Below are 26,882 nucleotides of genomic sequence, written 5' to 3'. Positions count from 1 at the left end.
TTAATTGGTTCAGTTTTTTAATAAACCATCCCAACTACCTTTACAATAAGGTTTGTTAGGGAAGCTTCCATCATAAGTATGTTTCTTGAGGAATGTCTAATAAATTTTTTGTCGTTGTATTTTTGTTTTAGTCATATAATAAATAAAATATTTGCAGCCATTATTTGACCTCATGAAAACAACTTCGGAAATTTAGATTAACATTATTTGCACTAGGGGTTTCCACTATTTGCAGTGCGCTATAAGCATCATTTGAAGTCTTAATTAACATTATAACCTTGTTCTTGCAACACAATCCCAGCATTCTAAACCCCAAAATCAACATCAATTTATCCTAAAGAATTAAAAGAAAAAACCTCTTTTAACTTTTTAGTAATAAATTATTATTTTGTTCACGGGAAAAAGGCAACAGATGAGATGTTTAACAACAGTTTAAACCTTCATAACTTTGTTAAATCAGCTTTACCGAACAAGAAGGGAGTTGCTGACTATACTCTTCTTCAGGAAGGAGGAGAAATAATCTTGGAATGCTTAAGCAAAATACTTGAAAATACAGTTGCTTGTTCTGCTGAAGTTCCAAGAGAAAGGATGAAAACGATGATGTTGAATCTGGGCTGCGTTTGATGAAAAGAAACTTGTGGAAACTCGTATACATGAAGAATACACCATAAAAACTACCTTCAATTAGTTGGTATTTTAGTTATAGTATTACTGTATAGCTCAGATGTTCTGTTTTGGATATGTAATGTTGCTAGCATCCGAAAACATATTTCTTTTTTCTTTTTTTTTTTTTTTTTTTTCAAAACAGGAATTGTTACAGTGAAATTTTAATTTCAAAAGATAGCTTTCTGTATATTTCAGAAAATGAATTGTGTTATTGTGAATTTAAATTTACAAATAGTGACATTAGCCTTGGGAAAAACTGATTATCAAGATAGCTCAATTGAGTAGAGAAACTCTTTCAGAGATTATACCTCAATCTGAGTTCTTTTAGAGATATTCAAAACATTGATCTTTCTTTTAACAATTTGTCTACATGTTCTGAAATTCTTGGAGACCTCTTTGGACATTCTAAACCTATCCTTCAATGACTCTTCTATTTCACTTGGTGTGGTGTGACCATAAATTTTACGATAAATTAGATTTTGGGAGTGGACATTTTTGCTAGGTTGCAGTTGAAGATATCATCTTATTCTTGTTAGTCTACACAGCAAATGCACCAAAAAATAAAAAAACCAAAAAGGAACATGTTAATTGGGCATGCTCAGAGCCAAGAATAAGATCTACCACACATCTATAAAATTCTCAAACACGTTGTTAGTTAATTTAGCATAAATTGAAGTTGAATTCATACAAGCACAGCAATACGATTTCCTGAGAAAGGAGTTTATAGAGAACTCCACCTATAATCAACAATTGAAAAGAACTCACTATAAATGAGATTCACGATCCTGGATATTATAATTACTGACTGAGACGGATATGAGAGTTGTTCCACTGGAAATTAAAAAAATGAACTGCTAAATTGACGGATTTCGTTGTCTAGCACTAAGCACTGGAAAGTTTTTAAAAATGGGTTGACGGATCAATATTTTATGAGCAAGTTTGGACTTTGGATGCATAAACTGGTGAAGCTTTTGCAGAACGTCCATTTTAGGCCAAAGCAAGCAACACGTGAAAAGAACAGCCATTCACGGAATCGCTTGTTTTCAATTGGATAAAATCGACAAGATGGTGCACTGACTCTAATAAGATTCATGGAACAATACTGCCTCGAGAAATCAATTAACACTAAACAAAATTCTAACTGATTCTGATTTTTGTTTAGTATATTGATTTTTGAACAATCGTAGTATTAAGAGAGGTGTTACAGAATTGAAGGATTTGATTAAAGATTTAAAGTGAAGATTAAGAATGCCATTAAACAAATAAACTCGGATGGCAGCTGAAGTTAACCCACTTCATCAGAATTCTTAATTTATATTCCTGAAGGCCTATAAGTTCGTAGCTTGGGAAGCAGTCTTATTAAGTTCACATTCACTACTTTATCTTTGGATTCAAGTATCACACTCGTCATCAAAACTTGGATAACATTATTCTGAAAAAAGTACATGAGCTGTACTTGAAAAGTGGATTTCATGATTGATAATTGCAAAAATGTTGAGGTCGTTCAATGAACTAGACCACTCAACCAAATTTATCCAGAAATCTTTAATAAGTCATGTACAATGAGTCAAGTCTTCGTCTTAAATCAGATTTCATTGACTAAACCTGAGCCGAGAGTTCCACTAAGGCTCAATAAAAGTCGTAATTATTTTATGAGATTTCTCTTCAAGAATTTCCAAATCATAAAAAAAATATGTGGTTTATACTTTAAGATCAGAGAGTACATTAGTATAACAACTATGTGAGCAAATTCTTATGTATAAATTAATTTGAAAATTCTTATCATTTAAATCTCATTTATGAGTTTATTATGTTGATTTTCAAATTTACAGACTCATTTTTTTAGTATTATTATTTAACAATATGTATTTCCATGGAAAATTTGATCTTTATGGAACATATATATTATTGCAAATTCTATGATTCTTTGTGGAAGATATTCACACCTCTGTATCAAAGTCAAAAGAAGAAGTGATTGCCGTTAGTAACAACTCATCAATCTCTGGAACACCAACATGCATCGTGATTGGTCTGTTCTTCAATGCCTATAACGATGAAAATCGATGATGTTGAATCTGAGCTCGTTTGATGAAAAAGAAAATTGTGGAAACTCGATACATGAAGATGAACACACCATAAACATACCCTCAATTAGTTGGTAATTTAGTTAAGTATTACTGTATAGCTCAGACTGTTCTGTTTTGGATATGTAATGTTGCATAGCATCCAAAACATATTTCTTTTTACTGTTTTTTTTTTTTTTCTCAGAACAGAGAATTGTACAGTGAAAATTTTAATTTCAAAAGAAGCTTTCGTTATATTTCAAAATTTTACAAATAGTGACGTTGGACTGGAAAAATGATTATCAAGGAAGCTCCATTGAGAGAGAAACTTCTTTCTAGATTTATACCTTAATTTTGAGTTCTTTAAGAGGATTCAAAACATTGATCTTTCTTTTAACAATTGGTAGCCAGTTCGAAATTCTTGGAGATTTTTCTCTTTGGACAATTTAAACCTATCCTTCAATGACTTCTATTTCACTTCATTTGTGTGACTATAAATTTTACAATAAACTGGATTTCTGGGGGTGTATTTTGGGCTAGGTTGCAGGAGTGAGAATCATATTATTCTTGTTAGTCTTACACAGGAAATGTCCACCAAAAATTAAAAAATAAAACCAAAAAGGAACATGTAATTGGGCATGCGCAGACAGAACCAAAAATAAGATCTACCCACAACCTTCAAAATTCTCAAACATGTTATTAGTTAATTTAGCATAAATTGAAGATTGAATTCATACAGTGACATACAATACATTCCTGAGAAAGGAGAGTATAGTGAACTCCACTATAATCAACAATTGAAAAATGAAACCCCACTATAAATGAGATTCACGATCTAGTAATTATATTACCAAAACTTTCTTCAACGAGGATGTTGTGTTACATTGTAGTGCAAGCAATGAACGTGCATTGCAAATTTCTATAATTCTTAGGGAAAATAATACTTTTGCTCATTATGTGACTTTTCTTGAACATATTCCATCTCCCGTACTATAAAAAAAAGTGTGAGTCACGCTCACGGTTCTGGCCATTTGCATCAGACTGGTTCAATATTCAATACACACTACATGACTTGTAGCCTTTCCTGAGTGCCTATAAGTTCCTAGCCTGTGAAGCTATCTTTCAAGTGGAGTTTCTTAATTCATAGTTCATGCTAGTCGAATAGTTTTTTGCTCAGTTAGCTTTATCTGCTGTTTTTTTTTGTCAAGCCTCTATCTTTGGTTCAGTTGCTTCTGCCAGTTCTGTGCTCAAAGGCAAGAATGAAACTGATAGACTTGCATTGCTTGAATTCAAGGCTAAAGTAATCATGATCCTCTTCAGGTGTTGAGCTCATGGAATGATTCCAATCACTTTTGCCAATGGGAGGGCATTACATGCAGTCGGCGTCACCAAAGGGTGACCAGATTACCTTTCTCATTCAAAATTGGAGGGGTCTTATTCCCTCTATTGGAAATCTGAGTTTTCTTAGGGTTTTGAATCTCATAACAACAGTTTCGCAATGAAATCCCTCACGAGATTGGCTATTTGTTAGGTTACAAATTTAACCTGGATAAAAATTCATTTGGAGGGGAAATTCCTAGAAATTATCAGGTTGTGCCAACCTTGAAGTGGCTACCGTCGGTAATAATAAGATGGTGGGAAACTTCCAGGGGAGCTTGGCTCTTTGGCAAAGCTCCGTGAACTCTATGTAATTCGCAACAATCTGTCAGAGAAGTCACCTTCCTTCGGAAATTTGTCATCCTTGAGATACTTTCGGGCTCAATGAATCAATTTGATGGAAGAATTCCAGCAACACTAGGTCAGTTGAAGAGGATTCAGCTTATTGAGTTGGAGGAAATAAGCTATCAGGTACTATTCCTCCCTCAATCTACAATATATCTTCACTTGTAATTTTCTGTTTTGTGTTGAACCAACTTCAGGGGAGTCTACCCTTAGACCTAGGCTTCACTCTTCCTAACCTTGAAGTGCTAATGGTTGGTGGGAACCAATTTACCGGACCCATTCCTCCTTCAATATCCAATGCCTCAAATCTAAGGGAACTTGGGATTGAAACAAATAGATTTAGTGGAAAGGTGCCCACGTTGGAGAACCTACAGAAACTAAAGATGGTTAATATTTATGGCAATCAGTTAGGACATGGGGAAGAAGATGACTTGAAGTTTCTCAATTCTTTGAAAAATGCTACGAGCTTAGAGATACTTCATATTGGTGATAACAGATTTGGGGTTATGTTGCCAGACGTTATAGGAAACTTGTCGACCCAACTCAGATTTCTAATTGTTGAAAACAATCAAATGTTTGGAAAAATCCCAACAGGTATAGGCAATCTTGTCAACTTGGAGGTTTTAGATCTATGCGGGAACCAATTCACGGGCCATATTCCCAACAATATTGGGAATCTTCATAAGCTACATCTTTTGATGGTCGAAGAGAATAGGTTCTCTGGGGATATACCATCTTCTCTAGGCAATCTAACATTGTTAAACTTGCTTAGATTAGACAGAAACAACTTACAGGGGACCATTCCATTAAGTCTAGGGAGATGCACTAGTTTAGAATATTTAGATCTCTCTTGTAACAATCTAAGTGGTGTCATACCCCCTGAAGTAACTGGTCTCTCATCCTTGTCAATTTATTTTGATCTATCTCTAAACCAATTGACTGGTTCCCTGCCCTCAAATGTCGGTAACCTAATAAATTTGGCAAGTCTAGATATATCTGAAAATAAATTGTCTGGTGAAATTCCTAATAGTTTAGGCAGTTGTGTTTGCTTGCAACAACTAGTCATGGATGGTAATTTCTTTCAAGGGAATATTCCATCCACCTTGAGTTCTTTGAGAGGCATTGACTATCTTGATCTTTCATCCAACAACTTGTCTGGCCAAATACCCAATTTTTTAGTGAACTTTCCCTTTTTGATGTACTTAAATTTATCTAACAATGACTTCGAGGGTGAAGTGCCAATCGTAGGAGTCTTCAACAACGCAAGTGCTATTTCACTTTTAGGAAACGATAAACTTTGTGGTGGCATAACTGAGTTACATTTATCCAATTGTCCTATCAAAAGATCAAAGCAAACTCAATCTGTTTCAAAAAAAGTGATAATTCCTATAGTTGTTGGAATTTTGTTGCTGGCTATGATGTTATGTTTGATAATTATTCGCTGGTGGAGAAGAACAAAAAGGAATTCCTCTTCTGCATCACCATTGTTAGCTTCATTTCTGCAAGTGTCCTATGAGAATCTATTGAAAGCAACTGCTAGGTTCTCTTCAGAAAATTTGATTGGTTCTGGGAGTTTTGGTTATGTGTATAAGGGAATCCTAGACCATAACGAAATGGTAGTGGCAGTGAAAGTTCTTAACCTTCAACATCGAGGAGCTTCCAGGAGTTTCTTGGCTGAATGTGAAGCCTTGAGAAGTATCAGACATCGAAATCTTGTCAAAATAATATCTGCTTGTGCAAGTGTTGATTTCCAAGGAAATGATTTCAAGGCTTTGATCTACGAGTTTATGGTTAATGGGAGCTTGGAGGAGTGGTTGCATCCCAATGTAACTACAGATGTCTTACAAGAGGCGCCGAGGAATCTAAACTTTCTACAAAGACTTGATATTGCTATCAATGTTGCTTGTGCAGTGGATTATCTTCATAACCATGGCCAAACACCAATGGTTCATTGCGATCTCAAGCCAAGCAATGTTCTTCTTGACGATGAGTTGACAGCACATGTAGGTGACTTTGGATTGGCAAGATTCCTTCCAGAGGGCACCCATAGTCTTTCAAGTAATCAAACAAGCTCCATTGGTGTAAGAGGAACTGTTGGTTATGCTGCTCCAGGTAAATACTTTTAACTATTTTATCATTCCTCAAAATTCATTCATATGACTCTCGTATTTCTTTTCTCAATTTTACCTCCTAAAAAATTCTATAGAAAATGTGGTTATACAAGCTATATTATTTATGGGGAGGTTCTTTGTACATATATATAATATTTCCAATTGCAGAGTATAGTATGGGAAGCGAGGTTTCAACTCATGGTGATGTGTACAGTTATGGCATACTCTTATTGGAGACGTTTACAGGGAAGAGGCCAACGGATGATATGTTTAATGGGAATCTAAATCTTCATAATTTTGTGAAGGCAGCTATCCCTGAAGGAGTCATTGAAATAGTGGACCCATTTCTTCTTCAGGATATAGAAGAAGGACAGACAAGCCTGAAAAGTCACAGCGTTCGGGAGTGCTTGATTTCGATATTTGGAATTGGAGTCACTTGCTCTTCAAGGTCTCCGAGTGAAAGGACGAACATGGATGATGTTACAGTCCAGTTGCATTCTATCAAGAAAAAACTTCTAAAAACTCCAGGACAGGGTCAGAGGCTACTGTAACTGTATGAGTAATTTTCTTGCGTTTTATAATTAAATGTCTTATACAATTTTAGAATAAGGTCTGTTAAACAATGTTCAACTCGCAATATGTTATAAAGGAATGTAATTTTATTTTTTACCAAGTTCTGAAATAAAGAATTATTTATAATAAACTGGATTTCTGGGACTGGACATTTTTTGCCTAGGTTGCAGTTGAAGAATCATCTTTATTCTTGTTAGTTTTACACAGGAAATGTCCACCAAAAAAAAAAAAAAAAAGGAACATGTTAATTGGGCATGCTCAGAAACAAAAATAAGGTCTACCCACAACCTACTAAAATTCTCAAACACGTTGTTAGTTAATTCAGCGTAAATTTAAGATTGAATTCATACAGGCACATACAATACAATTTCCCGAGAAAGGAGAGTATAGTGAGCTCCGCCTATAATCAATTGAAAAAAGGATTCCACTATAAATGAGATTCACGATCCTGGATAATTGTAATCACCTAGACTGAGACGGATATGAGAGTTGGTTCCACTGGAAATTAAAAAATGAACTGCTAAATTGACGGATTTCGTTTGTCTAGCACTAAGCACTGGAAAGTGTTTTGAAAAATGGGTTGACGGATCAATATTTTATGAGCAGGTTTGGACATTGGATGCATAACTGGTTGAAGCTTTTGCAGAACGTCCATTTTAGGCCAAAGAGCGCAACACGTGAAAAGAACAGCCATTCACGGAATCGCTTGTTTTCAATTGGATGAAATCGACAAGATGGTGCACCGACTCTAAGAAGATTCTATGGAACAATACTGCCTCTGAGAAATCAATTAACACTAAACCAAAATTCTAACTGATTCTGATTTTTTGTTTAGTATATTTGATTTTTGAACAATCGTAGTATTAAGAGAGGTGTTACAGAATTGACATGTTTGTCTTCAGATATCAGAGCTGACTCATTTCTCTTCATATCAGAGTGGGAGAGTCCCTGTATACGCGTAACGTAATTGAAGGATTTGATTAATAGATTTAAAGTGAAGATTAAGAATGCCATTAAACAAATGAAACTAGGATGGCAGCTAGAAGTCAACCCACTTCATCAGAATTCTTAATTTTATATTTCCTAAAGGCCTATAAGTTCGTAGCTTGGGAAGCAGTCTTATTAAGTTCACATTCACTACTTTATCTTTGGATTCAAGTATCACACTCGTCATCAAACATTGAATTAACATATATTATGAAAAAAGTACATGAGCTGTACTTGAAAAGTGGATTTCATGATTGATAATTGTAAAAATGTTGAGGTCGTTCAATGAACTAGACCACTCAACCAAATTTATCCAGAAATCTTTAATAAAGTCATGTACAATGAGTCAAGTCTTCGTCTTAAATCAGATTTACATTGACTAAACTTGAGCCGAGAGTTCCACTAAGTGCTCAATTAAAAGTCGTAATTATTTTATGAGATTTCTCATTCAAGAATTTCCAAATCATAAAAAAATATTGTGGTTTATACTTTAAGATCAGAGAGTAACATTAAGTATAACAACTATGTGAGCAAATTCTTATGCTATAAATTAATTTGAAAATTCTTATCATTTAAATCTCATTTACTGAGTATTTATGATGTTGATTTTTCAATTTTACAGTATTCATTTTTTTCTAGTATTATTATTTAACAAATATGTATTTCCATGGAAAATTTGATCTTTATGGAGCATATATATTATTGCAACATTCTATGATTCTTTGTGGAAGATACCCCTCAATTAGTTGGTATTTTAGTTATGGTATTACTGTATAGCTCAGACTGTTCTGTTCTGGATATGTAATGTTGCATAGCATCCGAAAACATATTTCTTTTTTTTGTTTTTTTATCAGAACAGAGAATTGTTATAGTGAAAATTTTAATTTCAAAAGATAGCTTTCTGTTATATTTCAGAAAAAGAATTGTGTTATTGATGAATTTAAAATTTTACAAATAGTGACGTTGGACTTCGGAAGAACTGATTATCAAGGAAGCTCCATTGAGAAGAGAAACTTCTTTCGTAGATTTATACCTTATTCTTTGAGTTCTTTAAGAGGTATTCAAAACATTGATCTTTCTTTTAACAATTTGTCAAGCATGTTCTGAAATTCTTGGAGATTTTTCTCTTTGGACAATTTAAACCTATCCTACAATGACTCTTGTATTTCACTTCATTGGTGTGACTATAAATTTTACAATAAACTGGATTTCTGGGAGTGGATATTTATTCTTGTTAGTCTTACACAGGAAATGTCCACCAAAAAAAAAATAAAACCAAAAAGGAACATGATAATTGGGCATGCGCAGAACCAAAAATAAGATCTACCCACAGCCTACTAAAATTGAAGATTGAATTCATACAGTGACATACAATACAATTTCCTGAGAAAGGAGAGTGTAGTGAACTCCACCTATAATCAACAATTGAAAAAAGAAACCCCACTATAAATGAGATTCAGGATCCTAGATAATTATATTACCAAAACTTTCTTCAACGAGGATGTTGTGTTACAGTGTGGTGCAAGCAATGAACGTGTATTGACAAATTTCTATAATTCTTTGGGGAAAATACTTACTTTCTTGAAGATATTCACGTCTCCAGTACTATAAAAAAAGTGAGTCAAGCTCACGGTTCTGGCCATTTGCATCAGATTGGTTCAATATTCAATGCACACTACATGACTTGTAGCCTTTCCTAAGTGCCTATAAGTTCCTAGCCTGTGAAGCTATCTTGTCAAGTGGGATTTCTTAATTTTGTAGTTCAATGCTGAGTCGAATAGTTTTTTGCTCAGTTAGCTTTTATCTGCTGCTTTTATTTTGGTCAAGCCTGCTATCTTGTCGTTCAGTTGCTTCTGCCAGTTCTGTGCTCAAAGGCAATGAAACTGATAGACTTGCATTGCTTGAATTCAAGGCAAAAGCAACTAATGATCCTCTTCAGGTTTTGAGCTCATGGAATGATTCCAATCACTTTTGCCAATGGGAGGGCGTTACATGCAGTCGACGTCACCAAAGGGTGACCAGATTACGTCTTCCTCATTCAAAATTGGAGGGGTCTCTTTTACCATCTATTGAAAATCTAAGTGTTCTTAGAGTTTTGAATCTCAATAACAACAGCTTCCGCAATGAAATCCCTCACGAGATTGGCTATTTGTTCAGGTTACAATTTTTAGGCCTGGAAAATAATTCAATTGGAGGGGAAATTCCTAGCAACTTATCAGGTTGTGCCAACCTTGAATCGTTTAGTGTTGGCAATAATAAGATGGTTGGGAAACTTCCAGGGGAGCTTGGATATTTATCAAAGCTCCCTGGACTATTTACTCTTCAACAATCTGTCAGAAGAAGTGCCTCCTTCCTTCGGAAATTTGTCATCCCTTGAGATACTTTCAGCATGTAGAAATCAATTTGTAAGAGGAATTCCAGCAACATTGGGTCGGTTGAAGAGGATTCAATTTATTGCATTTGGAGTAAATAAGCTCTCAGGTACTATTCCTCCCTCAATCTACAATATATCTTCGCTTGCAAATATCGGTTTTGAGTTGAACCAACTTCAGGGGAGTCTACCCTTAGACGTAGGCTTCACTCTTCCTAACCTTGAAGTGCTAAGTGTTGGCCTAAACCAATTTACCGGACCCATTCCTCCTTCAATATCCAATGCTTCAAATCTAATGAGACTTGGGATTGAAAGAAATAGATTTAGTGGAAAGGTGCCCACGTTCGAGAACCTACATAAACTGCATAGATTTAGAATTTTTGGTAATCAATTAGGAAATGGGAAAGAAGATGACTTGAAGTTTCTCAATTCTTTACAAAATGCTACGAGCTTAGAGGTACTGGATATTAGTGGTAATAAATTTGGAGGTATGTTGCCAGACGTTATAGGAAATTTGTCGACCCAACTCAGATTACCAGCTATTGCAAACAATAAAATGTTTGGAAAAATTCCAACAGGAGTAGGCAATCTTGTTAACTTGGAAGTTTTAAAACTATGGATGAACCGATTCACGGGCCATATTCCCAACAGTATTGGGAATCTTCAAAAGCTACAAGTTTTGCTGGTCAGTGAGAACAATTTCTCTACATATGTACCATCCTCTCTAGGCAACCTATCTGTTGATGCTCGTTTTTGGCACCAACCAAATTGTCACGTGCGTAACGTTGATTAGCTAAGAAACACACGTGATAATGAAAATATAAAGCGAAATAAATGCAAAGGGAGTTTTTTAAATGGTTCGGATGCTAAGGTAGCAAGTCCTACGTCCACTGATTTGTATTGATATTAGTGTGGGTCAGGTCGCAACAGCAGACTGACTTACAATAGAGTTGGAAAAAGTAAATGTGTTTACAGGAGAGAGAGAGAGTTTTTCTCAGGATGAAAATGGCCGAATCCCCTTAATGAAGGGGTCTTCTTCATTTTATATCAAACTAAAGCGTGTAATCATCATTAAATCCATGGGTTGGTGTGATTGTCAGGATATAATCCGGTTTTATGTCCCATTCCTCTCTTCCCGAGCTGACTTCGCACGATTTATTGCAGGGAAATGGACGCGTGTGAGCTCCATATCATTTGGCAGGCCTGACGTGTGCGTGTTGCTCTGACGGGAGCAGGTCACTCTTCACGTGACTTTCCCACGTCAGCCCTTTATTTTCCCAAGCATAACAGAAGCCCCATAGTTTTTAAGGTTTGAGGATCGAACCTTGGAAACTAAGTCACATTGGAGGTTTTGGTCGCTCCGACCTGAATGGGATGAGCTCGGCACAAGACTCTTGGCGAACATGATCTCGCGCAACTCCTTGCCTAAGCGACCTGACAATCTTCATCATACCGACCTGGATCTGATGGACGCTCCTTTCTGTACCTTAGAGATTCAATGAACCTGATTCTGCGCTGTCAGGCGCTCTGCACGCGTTAAAGCGTTTGTCAGACACATTAAATGCGTCGCGTGCTGACCCGACGCCGTTTTGACAGCATTAGTTGTGCAACGCATTCGAAACGACGACTCTTATCACGGCATTTAATGTGACGTGGGGCGCATTTAATGCGGGGAGAGAGAGTGGGCTGTCGTTTCGGTTCCGGGAGTGGTAACCGTCGATTCGCAATCCATATAAAAACTCGCATTTTTCAGATGAGGTCACCGAAATTTCTTTTGTTTCGAGTGGCAAACCTTTGCAAACCAGAAACCATTCTTTTCCAGTCGGCACTTCTCAGGCAACTGAAACGAGCTTCGGTCTCGGTTATTCATCCCAGAAGGTAAGATTCTCTTCTTCCTCTTTTTCTTTGCATTTGCTTGGTTGGGCGATGGCGTTGGGTCTCCTGGTGTTTCGCCAGAAACGTGACGTCGTCATTAGATTCGAGCCGTGGACGGCTGCTCGAGTTACTGTTAGGGTTTAAGAATTTGTCCCCTGCCGTCCACGGGACAAACATGAAGGCCTAAATGACCGTGTTTGTCGATGTTGCAGACTGGAATGGAACCGTCAACATCCAGACCCGAGGAAGGAGCTAGCTCGTCCTTGCGGGAAGTTCCCGAGGACGCGTCCCTTGACGTCTTCTCGGTCCTCACCTCAGAGGAATTCGATAGGATAAAAAGGCAGTTTGACGTCCGCGCGGAGGTGTTTCTCGACCATACCAGGTCGTCACGATGCCCTTCCGATGGCCTTGCCACGATCTCTGAAGAGATCTTCAAGGGCGGGGGGAGGATTCCCCTCCATCCTTTCATCAGGTCGGTCCTGGATCATTTCGGGATCGCACCGATGCAGCTGATGCCAAACGCGTATTTCATCGCTGTCGCGATGTACATCGCATGCTGCGAGAACGGCTTGGGCGAGCCAACGGCGGTGGAGCTCGGCGTCGCCTACTACCTCAAGAAGAGTAGGGACAAGGACTCGTATTATTTGTCTCGGCGACCTACCATTCCCGCGGGGATACATAGCTATCCCAGCAATGCGGGGGCCTACAAGTCAAAGTTCTTCTTCTTCTGTTATGACGGCTACTGCCGCTTTCAGGATCCAAGTAGGTTTTTCTTCGCTGGGTTCATTATCTGCTCGCCTGATCTGTAATAACGACTTGCTTTTTCCTTTTGCAGTTAACAGAACGACCGAACAAGCACTGCTCGCCGACCCAGATAGGCTCGTATCTTTCGGAGTACTGGACGAGGAGAGTCGGGGCGCGAGGAAGCTTGTGACGACCGCGAACTTGCAGAAGTACGGTTTTTTCAGCAACAAGGCGTCTTTAGAACCCGCAGGAGGTAAGTTATACTGGTTCCCTTCTGGTCGTAGGATGATTTCGTTTACTAACGAACTTAAATGCAGAAACGATACCTCCAAAGGAGTCCGGGCAGCCCCGCCGAGCACCATTCGTCTTCCCTCGATTGAGGAGAGAGAGAGCGGCCGAAGCTGCTCGTCCTATTCCGGCTCAGCCGGTGCGAACAGTCGCTTCTCCCCAGCCCCGTCCTGCGCAAGAAACGACCAAGACTGAACAGGTTGCTCAGGCGCCATCTGCTCACCCAAAGCGGAAGGCACAGGCCCAGAGGTCGAAGAAGAGGAAACAGATTCAGGCCGAAGAGTCGGGGACTGAATCTGAGGAAGAGCCTCTGAGGTCGCACCAGGAATCCAGGAGGTCGGGCAAGGAGCCCGTGAGCGGGGAGGTTGCTGCTGACAAGGCGAAGGACGCGCCTGTTCTAGACTCATTGGGGAGTCTGCCCGAGTACCTGCAGCCGATTGTCTATGGCCTGCTCGAGTGCGAGCTATCGGAGTCATACGACGAGTTCCCTGATACGGGCGACGACATGATGACCACGTCGTTCCAGCATCTGAGCAAGGTAAACGAGCTGTACTTGGCACTTCATTCTGATTTATTTCTAACCCGTATCTTGCTCGCAGGCGTTGCTTGCGATGAGGATGTCCATGGAAAGGACGCGGCTGGGGGCCGCAAAGGAGACAAGCGACCTGAAGGAGGAGGTCGCGAAGCTGAAGCAGAGCTTGGAGTCCGTCGAAGCGGAAAGGACACAGGCGTTCGAAACGGCGAGCAGGTATCTGAGCCAAAAGGACGATGCCTTACGAACAGTGGACTTCCAAAAGATGGAGCTCGATCGACGTGCGAAAGAAGTTAAGGAACTCCAAAGGACAACCGCCAGGCTCTCTAAAGAGGTCGGAGAGAAGGATCAGGAGCTCCAGGCGACCTTCGCACGGGCTCAGCGAGCTGAGCAAGATAGGGAGGCCTTCGAACAGGAAAGGCAAGCTCTTGAGGCCGAGCTCCAGGAGATTCGGGAGAGAATCGCTTCTTTGACTGAAGAAATGCGGAACCAGTCAGAGGAGCTATAGGAAAAGGCCGCAGACTGGGCGATCGGGTCTATCTATACTCTGCGAGCAAGGAACCCAGATTTGGACTTGTCCGACCTCCTGGAGGGTTGGCAGGCGACCTTGCGGATCATGGCCGAAGAGGACGACCAGACTGCCGCGGCCGCTCAAGGACCCGACCAGGCAAGTGGTTCTGGCTCGAAGGATCCCCCCGACCATCCTTAGTATAATGAGTTGTTCCCATTGTAACCGGGTCTTTTGACTTTTTGTACATGAATGAAGACATATTTTCTTTACAATTGCAGTTCGCTTTTTCATATATATGTACAATTTACAATTGCGATTTACATAAGCAATTACATACAAGCTCTTACATGCGAACAGAACACATGCGAACTGTTTTGAGCGAACAAAGTAATAAAAAGAAATTAATAAAAACTGAGAGCTGAGTTCGGGATTACTGATAGTATGGCCGGAGGTGCTCGGCATTCCAAGCTCGGGGTACTTTGGAGCTGTTCAATCTTTTGAGATGGTAGGTCCCCGGTCTAATCACTTTGTCGACCCGGTATGGACCTTCCCAGTTAGGTCCTAGTACCCCCGCACTTGGCTCTCTGGTCCCGAGGAGAACTTCCTTTAGCACAAGGTCTCCGACCTGGAAGTCTCTTCGCCTGACCTTTGAGTCGAAGAACCTTTTTGCTCGCTGCTGGTAGGCTGCTATCCTTAGCGAAGCCTTGTTACGGTGTTCTTCGACCAGATCCAAACTTGCTTTCATAAGTGCTTCGTTTTCGTCCTCATTGTACAGGTCCCTCCGAAGAGAACCGGCCCCGACCTCGATAGGGATCATCGCTTCGCAGCCATAGGCTAGCGAAAATGGGGTTTTCGAGGTGGAGGTTCTTGGAGTTGTCCTGTATGCCCATAGGACTTCGGGGAGATCGTCAGCCCAATTTCCTTTGGCTGCCCCGAGCTTGGCCTTTAGAGTGTGCTTGATGGTCTTGTTGACTGCTTCAACTTGGCCATTCTCTTGCGGTCTGGCGATTGAGGCAAATTTTTTATGGATGCCCAGCTCATCGCAGAACTGCTTGAACTCCTCATTATCGAATTGCTTTCCATTATCCGAGATGAGGGTGTGAGGAATTCTGTAGCGGCACACTATGCTCTTGAAAATGAAGTCCTTTAGCTTCCTGGTCGTGATCGCGGCTAGCGGTTCGGCTTCAACCCATTTTGTGAAATAGTCTACCGCGACCATGGCATACTTGACCCCTCCCTTTCCAACTGACATGGGGCCGATAAGGTCGATCCCCCACATGGAAAACGGCCAGGGGCTAGACATAGTAATCAGCTCGTGAGATAGGGCTCGCGGAATGTTCGGGAACCACTGGCATTTGTCACACTTCTTGACAAAGTTGTGCGCATCTTCTTGGATTCGGGGCCAATAATATCCCTGACGAACAACCTTGTTCGCAAGAGATCGAGCTGTTGTGTGGTTACCGCAGATCCCTTCGTGAATTTCCCTCATGATGTAGTCTGCTTCTTCACCAGTTACACATCGGAGGAGAGGGGCACTGAATCCTCTCTTGTAGAGCTGATCCCCGATGAGTGTGAAACGAGCAGACCTTACTCGTAGGACCCTTGCCTCGACCTTATCGCTAGGCAAGGTCCCATCCTTGAGGTACCGGGCAATGGGAGTCATCCAGGAATCTGGCTGAACCACATTCACGGCCTGTTCGATCAAGCTGATAGTCGGAGCATCGACGAAACGAATAGGAATGCTATCAGGAGCCTCTGAATTTAACGACGAGGCTATCTTTGCCACGGCGTCCGCTATATAATTGCTCTCCATGGGGATCTGAGCGATTTCAAAGTGCTTAAACGACCCCAGATAGACTTTAGCTTCTTTCAGGTAGCGGACCATGTTCTCTTCCTTGGCTTGGTATTCCCCTAGAATCTGGTTGACAACCAGCATAGAGTCGCTATAAATACTGATCGCGGTTGCACCCATTTCTTTGGCGAGTCGCAACCCGGCGAGCAGAGCCTCGTATTCGGACTCATTGTTGGTCGCCTTAAATCCGAACCGTAGAATACCATGAATTCGAGCCCCCTCGGGGCTCACCAGGAGAAGACCCGCACCGGCTCTTTTCCTGTTTGATGACCCATCGACATAGAGGTTCCAGGTCGACAGGTTCTGAATAGCTTCTTGCCCGACTTTGCTAGACTGTTGCTCGCTTGGGAGATAGGAAAATTCTGAGATGAAGTCTGCAACAGCCTGCCCGTTGATGGTCGACCTGGGCTTATACTTTAGGTCGAACTGGCTCAGTTCCATGGCCCATTTGAGCAGTTTACCTGAGGCCTCTGGCTTCTGGAGGACCTGCCTGAGAGGGTAATTTGTCATTACATTGATTGTATGGGCATGGAAGTAAGGTCGCAGCTTTCTGGACGCGACCAGTAGAGCAAAAGCTAGTCGCTCCATTTCCGGATACCTCATCTCGGCATCCGATAGACGCTTACTTGCATAATATACTGGCCACTGAGCTTTTTCCTCTTCCCGTATTAAAGCTGCACTGACCGCGAACTGAGACACGGACAGGTAGATGAGCAGGATTTCCTGTGGAAGAGGCTTAGAGAGGAGAGGTGGCTTCCCAAGATGTTCTTTTATGCTCTGGAATGCCTGCTCGCATTCGGAAGTCCACTCGAATTTCTTATTGGCCTTCAGAACATTGAAGAATGGTAAACAGCGGTCTGTTAGCCTTGATATGAAGCGACTGAGTGCCGCTATTCGCCCGTTCAGACTCATGACCTGCTTTTTGCTGGTCGGGCTCTCCATATCGAGCAGAGCTTGAATCTTTTCGGGGTTTATTTCTATGCCCCGTTGATTGACCATATATCCCAGAAACTTTCCTGACGATACCCCGAATGAACATTTGAGAGGGTTCAGCTTCATTCTGTAGAGCCGGAGTATGTCAAACATCTCAGCGAGATGCGTAATATGCTCTGAAGCGACCTGGGATTTGACCAGCATGTTGTCCACATAGACCTCCATTGTCCTCCCGATCTGGTCGGAGAACATTCGGTTGACCAACCTCTGATAGGTCGCACCCGCATTCTTGAGGCCGAAGGGCATGACTTTGTAACAGTATAGCCCCCGGTCCGTAATGAAGGTCGTATGCTCCTCATCTGGTTTATACATCGGGATTTGATTGTATCCCGAGTATGCATCCATGAAGCTTAGCAGCTCGTACCCCGAGGTGGCATCAACGAGCTGATCGATTCTTGGCAGGGGGAAGCTGTCTTTTGGGCAAGCTTTGTTCAGGTCGCTGAAGTCCACGCAGGTCCGCCACTTGCCATTTGGCTTCTTTACCAGGACCGGGTTGGCAACCCAGGTCGGGTAGAGAGCCTCGCGAACAGATCCATTTCGGAGAAGGTTCTCCACTTCTGATTTTAACGCGGCGTACCGCTCCGGATCCATCGCCCTTCTTTTTTGGCGAACTGGCTTGGCTTCACAACTGACATTTAGTGAATGGCAAATAATGTTCGGGCTGATCCCGACCATATCTGCATGCGACCAGGCGAACACATCAATGTTCTCCTTCAAGAAGCTTACCAGCTCGGAAGCGAGCTGAGAGTTGAGACAGCTTCCGATCTTTAGCACTCGGCTTGGCTCTTTTGGATCAACCGAAACTTCGGACAGATCCTCAACCGGGCCGCTCGAGGGGATTTCCTGAATCCGTGGATCTATATTATCCTCCGTCGGACTAGGCTGTGGCTCGATCCGGCTGATCGCCATAGCCTGGCGGGGTGCACAGCGCGAAATGCCCTTTCCCTTGTCGGCCATTTGGACCGACTTTACATAGCATTCGCGAGATGAGCTTTGCGATCCGCTTACCTCCCCTATCCCCGTTGGAGTGGGGAACTTCATCTTGAGATGATAAATGGAAGTGACTGCCCTGAAGGTTCTCAGCAGAGGTCGCCCTAAGATTCCATTAAAGGCCGATGGGCAGTCCACGACCAAGAATTTGGTAACCCTAGTCACCTCGTCGTAGTCGCCGAGCGTGATTGGGAGCTGGATTGTTCCGTTGGGGATCAGGCTATCCCCTGTAAAACCGTACAGAGGCATCGAGGCTGGCTTCAGGTCGGCCTCGACCAGGTTCATTCTATTGAAAGCGGACTTGAACAGGATGTTCACAGCGCTTCCGTTGTCTACAAGCATTCTGCAGACATTATGACACCCTATCAGGGGCGTGATTACCAGAGCATCCTCGTGAGGATGGTGCAAACGAGCTGCCTCTTTCTCGCAGAAGGTGATTGGTTCCTCTTTTCTGGCTTTCTGAGGTCACTGCGAAGTATTCATTACCCTGATCGGGTCATGGTGCGCTTCGCGAGTATATCTTTCCTGCGCTCCTCGCGTGTTTCCCGCGAGGTGTGGACCTCCAAAAATTATGTTAACACTGTCGTACCCGCTGCGATCACGGCGCTTTTTCTTTCGCTCCCCTTGGTTTTCTTTTGGGCAGTCATCAATGTACTCCTTGAAGTGCCCCTTCTTGATGAGCTCTTCGATAGCCTGCTTTAGAGCTCGGCATTCATCAGTGAGATGCCCATTATCCCGATGGTAATGGCAGTATTTTTTGCTGCTTCTGGCCGTAGCAAGAGTTTTCATGGGTTCGGGCTCACCGAGCAGGCTGGCCTCATCGGATTTATCGAGGATTGCAGATATGGACACATTCAGCGGAGTGTATTGAGTCCCGTCGCGGTCGCGACGAGGAACGGGAGCATAGGATTTTTTCTTCTCGTAGCGGGGTTTCTTCCCTTTTCGCTGATCGTCAGTGTCTCCTTTGCGATCAGCTCGCCTGTTATCTCCCCGACCAGGCGTACTGCTGGAAGTGCCGTGATCGTGACGGCGGAGTGCCGCCAGAGAATTCTCTATTCGGAGATACTTTTCTGCCAGGTTATAGAATCTGGTGAGGGAAATATCGTCCTCAGCCTGTAGTTCTTTCCACAAGTCGGTTTGCGGGCGAACTCCAGCCATTATAAGAGTTCGGATGGACTCTTCTGGAGCGTGAGCCACTTTGTTGAGTTCTCTGTGGAAGCGATCAATGTAAGACTGCAGGGATTCGTCTCTTTCTTGCCTTATGTTGCTGAGGTAGCTCAAAGGCATTGAAAATTTCCGATTGGCTTGGAAATGCCGCAGGAACGTCGTGCTCATCTAAGGCCACGAACTGATCGATCCCGCTGGGAGCGACCTTAACCACCGCTTGGCGTGAGAGGTCAGCGTCACGGCCAAACAACGGCATTTTGCAAGGTCCGAAACCTGGTGGAGCTCCATCAGATCGTTGAACTCATATAAATGATCTTGCGGATCATAGTTTCCATCAAACGGCCGCATATCTGGCATTCTGAACCCTGGTGGAAGTGGAGCAGCTAGCACCTCGGGAGAAAAAGGGGATGTTGAGGCGACCTGCGCCTGTTCGTTTTGCTGCTCCCTTAACCTGTCCAGAGCTCGCTGCAGCTCCTCAATTTGTGGTAACGGAGCCAATTGGAGATTGCTTTCACCCATGCGAACCCGGCCTTCTCGGTTGCGATTCAGGAGAGTTCGGAGGTCGGATTCCTCCTCGCCTCGGCCGGTATTTCCAACCGCGCTTGACACACGTTGACTAGAGGCGTGTGAAGGCGATGGATTGTGCGGGGGATTTTCACGACCCTTGCGGTAGTACTAACCGCCCCGCGAGGTGTGGGGGCCACCTGCATGAGAACGATCGGGATCGTTCTATTGGTGGTGATAGGGATCATCGCGCCCAGCATTTTCGCTTGGGTTTGCCTGCAACGTGGCATGGGACAGCTCGGGATTCACTTTTTCACCGAGTCTCAGCTTTGTCGACACCCTGCTCGGGGCGCCTTTTGTATTCGCTGGCCCTTGGGAGCCCGTAGGCTTACTTTTTACCACTTGCTTACCCTTGCGCTTACGCGCTGCAGTGCTCGCGGCACGGGCTATCGCCCTTTACAGCGCTTTCGCGTGACCTGCAGGAGTTTTTGGTGGTTGTACCGCTCCGGCTGTCGTAGATGACATGCCTTGGTCCAAACGGTTCAACCTCTGGTTGACCGTCTGGAGAGTATTTTTGAACCTCTCCAAGTAGCTTCTGATGGCAGGGTCCAGTTATAGAGCTGCTGGGGTATTCCCAGCAGCATTTTGCGAAACTGGAGGTATGTTGGAAGGGATGTCCCTCTGGGCTGGGGGGACTCCTTCAGCATGCTGGTTCACTTGCTCAGGTCCAGATTGACGGGCCATTTGTAGCTGTAAGACCAGTAGGTCAAAGATTCTTCTGATGAAGGGTAGACACTAAATCAAGCCCCTCCTTCTAGCGCCAAACTGTTGATGCTCGTTTTTGGCACCAACCAAATTGTCATGTGCGTAACGTTGATTGGCTAAGAAACACACGTGATAATGAAAATATAAAATGAAATAAATGCAAAGGGAGTTTTTTAAGTGGTTCGGATACTAAGGTAGCAAGTCCTACGTCCACTGATTTGTATTCATATTAGTGTGGGTCAGGTCGCAACAGCGAATTGACTTACAATAGAGTTGGAAAAAGTAAATGTGTTTACAGGAGAGAGAGAGAGAGAGAGTTTTTCTCAAGATGAAAATGGCCGAATCCCCTTAATGAAGGGGTCTTCTTCATTTTATATCAAACTGAAGCGTGTAATCATCATTAAATCCATGGGTTGGTGTGATTGTCAGGATATAATCCGGCTTTATGTCCCATTCCTCTCTTCCCGAGCTGACTTCGCACGATTTATTGCAGGGAAATAGACGCGTGTGATCTCCATATCATTTGGCAGGCCTGACGTGTGCGTGTTGCTCTGACGGGAGCAGTTCACTCTTCACTTGACTTTCCCACGTCAGCCCTTTATTTTCCCAGGCATAACACTATCATTGTTAATCATGCTTAGATTAGACAGAAACAACCTACAGGGGACCATTCCATCAAGTCTTGGGAGATGCACTAATTTAGAAGATTTATATCTCTCTCATAACAATCTAAGTGGTACCATACCCCCTGAAGTAATAGGTCTCTCATCCTTGTCAATTTATCTTGATCTATCTCTAAACCAATTGACCGGTCCCCTGCTCTCAAATGTTGGTAACTTAATAAATCTAGGTTTTCTAGCTATATCTGAGAATAATTGTCTGGTGAAATTCTTGATAGTTTGGGCAGTTGCATTAACTTGCAAAAACTATTCATAAATGGTAATTTCTTTCAAGGAAATATTCCATCCTCCTTGAGTTCTTTGAGAGGCATTGATTATCTTGACCTTTCATCCAACAACTTGTCTAGCCAAATACCCAATTTTTCAGTGAACTTTCCCTTTTTGATGAACTTAAATTTATCTAACAACAACTTCGAGGGTGAAGTACCAATTGCAAGAGTCTTCAACAACACAAGTGCTATTTCACTTTCGGGAAACAATAAACTTTGTGGTGGCATAACCACGTTACATTTATTCAATTACCCCATCAAAGGATCAAAGCAAACTCGGTCTGTTTCAAAGAAAGTGATAATTCCTATAGTTGTTGGAATTTGGTTACTGATTATGATGTTATGTTTGATAATTATTCGCTGGTGGAGAAGAACGAAAAGGAATTCCTTTCCTGCATCACCATTGTTGGCTTCACTTCTACAGGTGTCCTATCAGAATCTGCTAAAAGCAACTGATGGGTTCTCTTTCGAAAATTTGATCGGTTCGGGGAGTTTTGGTTATGTGTATAAGGGGGTCCTAGACAATAACGAAATGATAGTGGCAGTGGAGGTTCTTAACCTTCAAAATCGAGGAGCTTCCAGGAGTTTCTTGGCTGAATGTGAAGCCTTGAGAAGTATCAGATATCAAAATCTTGTCAAAAAAATAACTGCTTGTGCAAGTGTTGATTTCCAAGGAAATGATTTCAAGGCTTTGGTCTATGAGTTTATGGTTAATGGGAGCTTAGAGGAGTGGTTGCATCCCAATCTAACTACAAATGTGTTGCAAGAGGCGCCCAAGAATCTAAATTTTCCACAAAGACTTGATATTGCTTTCAATGTTGCTTGTGCAGTAGATTATCTTCATAACCATGGCCAAACACCAATGGTTCACTGTGATCTCAAGCCAAGCAATGTTCTTCTTGACGATGAGTTGACAGCACATGTAGGTGACTTTGGATTGGCAAGATTCCTTCCAAAGGGCACCCATAGCCTTTCAAGTAATCAGACAAGCTCTGTTGGTGTAAGAGGAACTGTTGGTTATGCTGCTCCAGGTAAATACTTTTAACTATTTTATCATTCCTCAAAATTCATTTGTATGACTCTTGTATTTCTTTTCTCATTTTTACCACCTAAAAAATTCTATAGAAAATGTGGTTATACAAGCTATATTATTTATGGGGAGGTTCTTCGTACATATATATGATATTTCTAATTGCAGAGTATGGTATGGGAAGCGAGGCTTCAACTCATGGTGATGTGTACAGTTATGGAATACTCTTATTGGAGATGTTTACGGGGAAGAGTCCAACCAATGAGATGTTTAATGGCGATTTGAATCTTCATGATTTTGTTAAGGCAGCTATCCCTGAACGAGTCATTGAAATAGTGGATCCAGTTCTTCTTTAGGAAACAGAAGAAGGACAGACAAGCCTAAGAAGTCACATTGTTCGAGAGTGCTTGATTTCGATATTTGGAATTGGAGTCATTTGCTCGTCAAGGTCGCCGAGTGAAAGGACGAACATGGATGGTGTTATAGCCCAATTGCATTCTATCAAGAACAAACTTCTACAAACTCCAACACAGGGTCAGAGGCAACTGTAACTGTATGAGTAATTTTCTTGCATTTTATAATTAAATGTCCTATACGACTTTAGAATAAGGTTTGTTAAACAATGTTGAACTCGCACTATGTTATAAATGGATGTAATTTTATTTTTTTACTCATAGAATAAATAAATCTTTGCCGTCATTGTTTGCCCTTGGAAGGTAATTTTTCAAATTTGTAGTTAGGATTTTGAAGTTAGATTAACTGAAATATAAACCAAGTTCTGAAATAAAGATTTTTTTTTTTTATAATAAAAATAATGTTTTTAAAATAATATTCTTTTCTAGAACAATTTTTTATCTTTCGCTCAAAATAGCTTTACCATTGGTTACAATGTAAGCAATGAAGGTTTACTGCACTTATTGTACGTATAAAATTTATTTGCTTGGAGTAAAAAGTTTGATTTTTGAAATCAATAACACTACGGACACCGAAATATTAGCACCAAATTTCTGTACCGGCCGACGTGGAACGCGTTTCTCCATTTCTTTATAATTTTTTTCTAGTGAACGGTCGTCCATCAAATTTGGACGGTCGTTCACTCACATGGACGCCCGTCCATATTATATGGACGGGCGTCCATATGCGAGGGACGGCCGTCCATGTTATATGGATAGGCGTCCATATACGAGGGATGGCCGTCCATATAATATGGACGGCCGTCCCTATTAAAATAAAATAAAAAAATTTGTAAAAGCTTAGGGACGACCGTCCATCCATTATGGACGGTCGTCCATTAATTTTGGACGGCCGTCCATGTTATATGGACGGGCGTCCATATGCGAGGGACGGCTGTCCATATAATATGGACGGCCGTCCCTATTAAAATAAAATAAAAAAATTTGTAAAAGCTTAGGGACGGCCGTCCATTAATTTTGGACGGGCGTCCACAAATAATGGACGCCTATCTTTCACCCAAATATGAAAAAAAAAAAATTTCCATTATGGACGGTCGTTCACTCACATGGACGCCTATCCATATTATATGGACGGGGGTCCATATACCAGGGACGGGCGTCCCTATTTAAAGGACGCCCGTCCATAAGTAAAATGGAATAATTTTTTTTTATAAAAATTAGGGACGGCCGTTTATCCGTTATGGACGGCCGTCCAAAATGAAGGGACGGACGTCCGTAAATAAGGGACGCCTGTCCTTAACCAAAAATATGAAAATAAAAAAAGAAAAAAATTTGGGGACGGCCGTCCATAAATTTTGGACGGGCGTCCCTTAAGTTTGGACGGCCGTCCATTCTTAATGAACGCCCGTCCATACTTAAAAAAAAAAAAAAAAATTCTAAATAGTAAACACCTCTTCTTCTTCGCCATCTCCTCTCTTTTTCTGCATCTTCATTCCCCATCTTCTTCGCCTTCTGAATTGCTTAGGAACCCATTCTTCGACATCAAATGCACCTGAAAAATTCAAGTTCATATGGTTTCCTTACATAAAGAATCTACTTCCTCTATAATAAGCAGCATGGAATTCCTATTAGCATATCTTTGAGATATTGTCAACGGAAATGGACTTGCAACTAAGGACCAGTAGCCCCAACTTTATCTTATCACATATAACAGAGTGAGACATGGATGCTTACTGGTGTCAGAGGTTTGATTGGTTCATGCAATTCAAGATCAACAGCACCATGATCCAAGTAAACATAGCAGACTCCCTCCATCACCTTTTCTGGAAATGTTTGAGCAAATATTTTATTTTGCTCTGCAAGGTGTTTCAGTTTAGCCTAGCTCATGCTCCATTCGTCTTTGATACTCCAAGGTTTCTTCAAGCTTTCTTTCCTCAGCTTCAAGCTCAATTTTACATCTAAATTCCTCTTCCAGGAGTTTAAGTCATCACCATTCACAAAAACACCAGTCTCTGAATCTGGATGATCACCATCAGATTCTAGATATGAACTGCACTAAGCCATGAATTCAATATATTAACAATAAACCCCCTCCCAGTATAGCATCTATTTACAAAAAATGGTGGCATGTAATAGAAAGAGTGAGGGCATATGTGCAAAGAAAGAGCAAAAGGAAGAATACACCCGCTCAAACGTCTCATCATGAACCATATCATGCTGATTACCACCAACAGACTGAAAAATACGAAAATATTAGACCTGCATCATGGATTTTGTACGTACAAACAAAAGAAAACCACAAACTTGAAACCTTTGAATCCTTGGTTTTCCTGAAATCTTTGTTTCTTTTTTTATCCTTTGTCTTATCATGTGTATGCTTCGAGTTATCACTACCTCCTCGGGCACCCTTCTTAGAATCAAGTGCAAGTTCTGCTAAAAATGCTTCCCTTGCAGCATCAGACTTCTCTGTGGCATCTTTCTCTGCAAGATCCTCCAAATTAATCGAGTTCCCAGCCCCAAAAAATTTAACCAAGTTAGGCTTTTGCCATCTATCAGCTATGTGTTGCAGTAGATATCCGTACTCCAAAGCACACTATTCGTACTTATCATTTCAAGTCTTATATTGTTTCATCTTCTATTGATTCTAGTGTGGAAGGAAATCCGGATATTGTTGTTACAGTTTTATACAAAGAAAAGAACAAGTTTATTTTTCCATCAGTAGCAGCAGTCGTTTCAACTTCTGTCCTTGCAACTGCAATGGCTATTTTATGGGGCTTTAAGAGAAGGAAAGAAGGTATGAACACCGCTAACCTTATATATTGACTCAGAAATAAGAATTTCTAGCACTGCATGCGCACACAGAGAATTGCCAATGGTATCTTAAGCTGTAAGGAGGAAATCTGAGAGGACTAGTATACACTAACTCGTCCACGAAACAATTTTTCTTATATTTATTTTCTTTTCTTAATCAAGTCAGAATCATTAAATCTTATATTTATGTTCAATGAAATGAGAAACTAATTTTTTTATTTTTTTTTAATTGCAGTAGAGAAATGGTGGTTATCGTTGATTATATTAAGAGAAGCTCTATTGGTTCTCTTGTTCTGCTACTTATGCTATTCGGTATGGAAAAAACGCAAGGCTAAAGGTATGACCAGCTGGAAAAAACAAATATGATTATAAATTCTGAATCATGCATGGTGATTAGAATGGGTTCCCAGGACCCAAGCAATTCAGAAGGCGAAGAAGATGGGGAATGAAGATGAAGAAAAAGAGAGGAGATGGCGAAGAAGAAGAGGTGTTTACTGTTTAGAATTTTTTTTTTTAAGTATGGACGGGCGTCCATTAAGAATGGACGGCCGTCCAAACTTAATGGACGGCCGTCCATAATGGATGGACGGTCGTCCCTAAGTTTTTACAAATAACATGGACGGCCGTCCCTCGCATATGGACGCCCGTCCATATAACATGGACGGGCGTCCATGTGAGTGAACGGCTGTCCAAATTTGATGGACGACCATTCACTAGAAAAAAATTATAAAGAAATGGAAAAACGCGTTCCACGTCGACCGATACAGAAATTCGGTGCTAATATTTCAATGTCCGTAGTGTTATTGCTTTGAAATAGGGTACACCCTGAAGAGATCAATTCAAATGTAAGATGACCGAGGTTCGCGTGGTTTGATTGTGCCGAATCTTAGAAGTATTAACTATTAACTATTTGGTGAGTTTGATAATCAATGCTATTGATTTGTGATCTAAAAGTCGATAGAGAT

At 41.5% G+C, this 26,882-nt stretch overlaps 1 protein-coding gene across 1 annotated transcript in view; it reads left to right on the top strand.

The window, feature by feature from the left end:
- The first annotated feature begins 4,490 nt into the window (after window positions 1-4,490).
- The window catches only part of LOC116108647 (probable LRR receptor-like serine/threonine-protein kinase At3g47570), a 39,225-nt gene continuing 16,833 nt past the window's right edge, over window positions 4,491-26,882 (top strand). Inside the window, exons 1-2 of the mRNA XM_031394893.1 lie at window positions 4,491-4,577; window positions 4,649-6,563. Coding sequence (XP_031250753.1) covers window positions 4,491-4,577; window positions 4,649-6,563 — 2,002 coding nt within the window. The remainder of the gene's footprint in view (window positions 4,578-4,648; window positions 6,564-26,882) is intronic.

The sequence above is a fragment of the Pistacia vera genome, unplaced genomic scaffold (assembly GCF_008641045.1).
Source record: "Pistacia vera cultivar Batoury unplaced genomic scaffold, PisVer_v2 Contig567, whole genome shotgun sequence".
In the NCBI taxonomy this organism is placed as follows: Eukaryota; Viridiplantae; Streptophyta; class Magnoliopsida; order Sapindales; family Anacardiaceae; genus Pistacia; species Pistacia vera.
The sequence above is the reverse complement of the archived record's forward strand: the minus strand, read 5'-3'. Positions and strand labels throughout refer to the sequence as shown.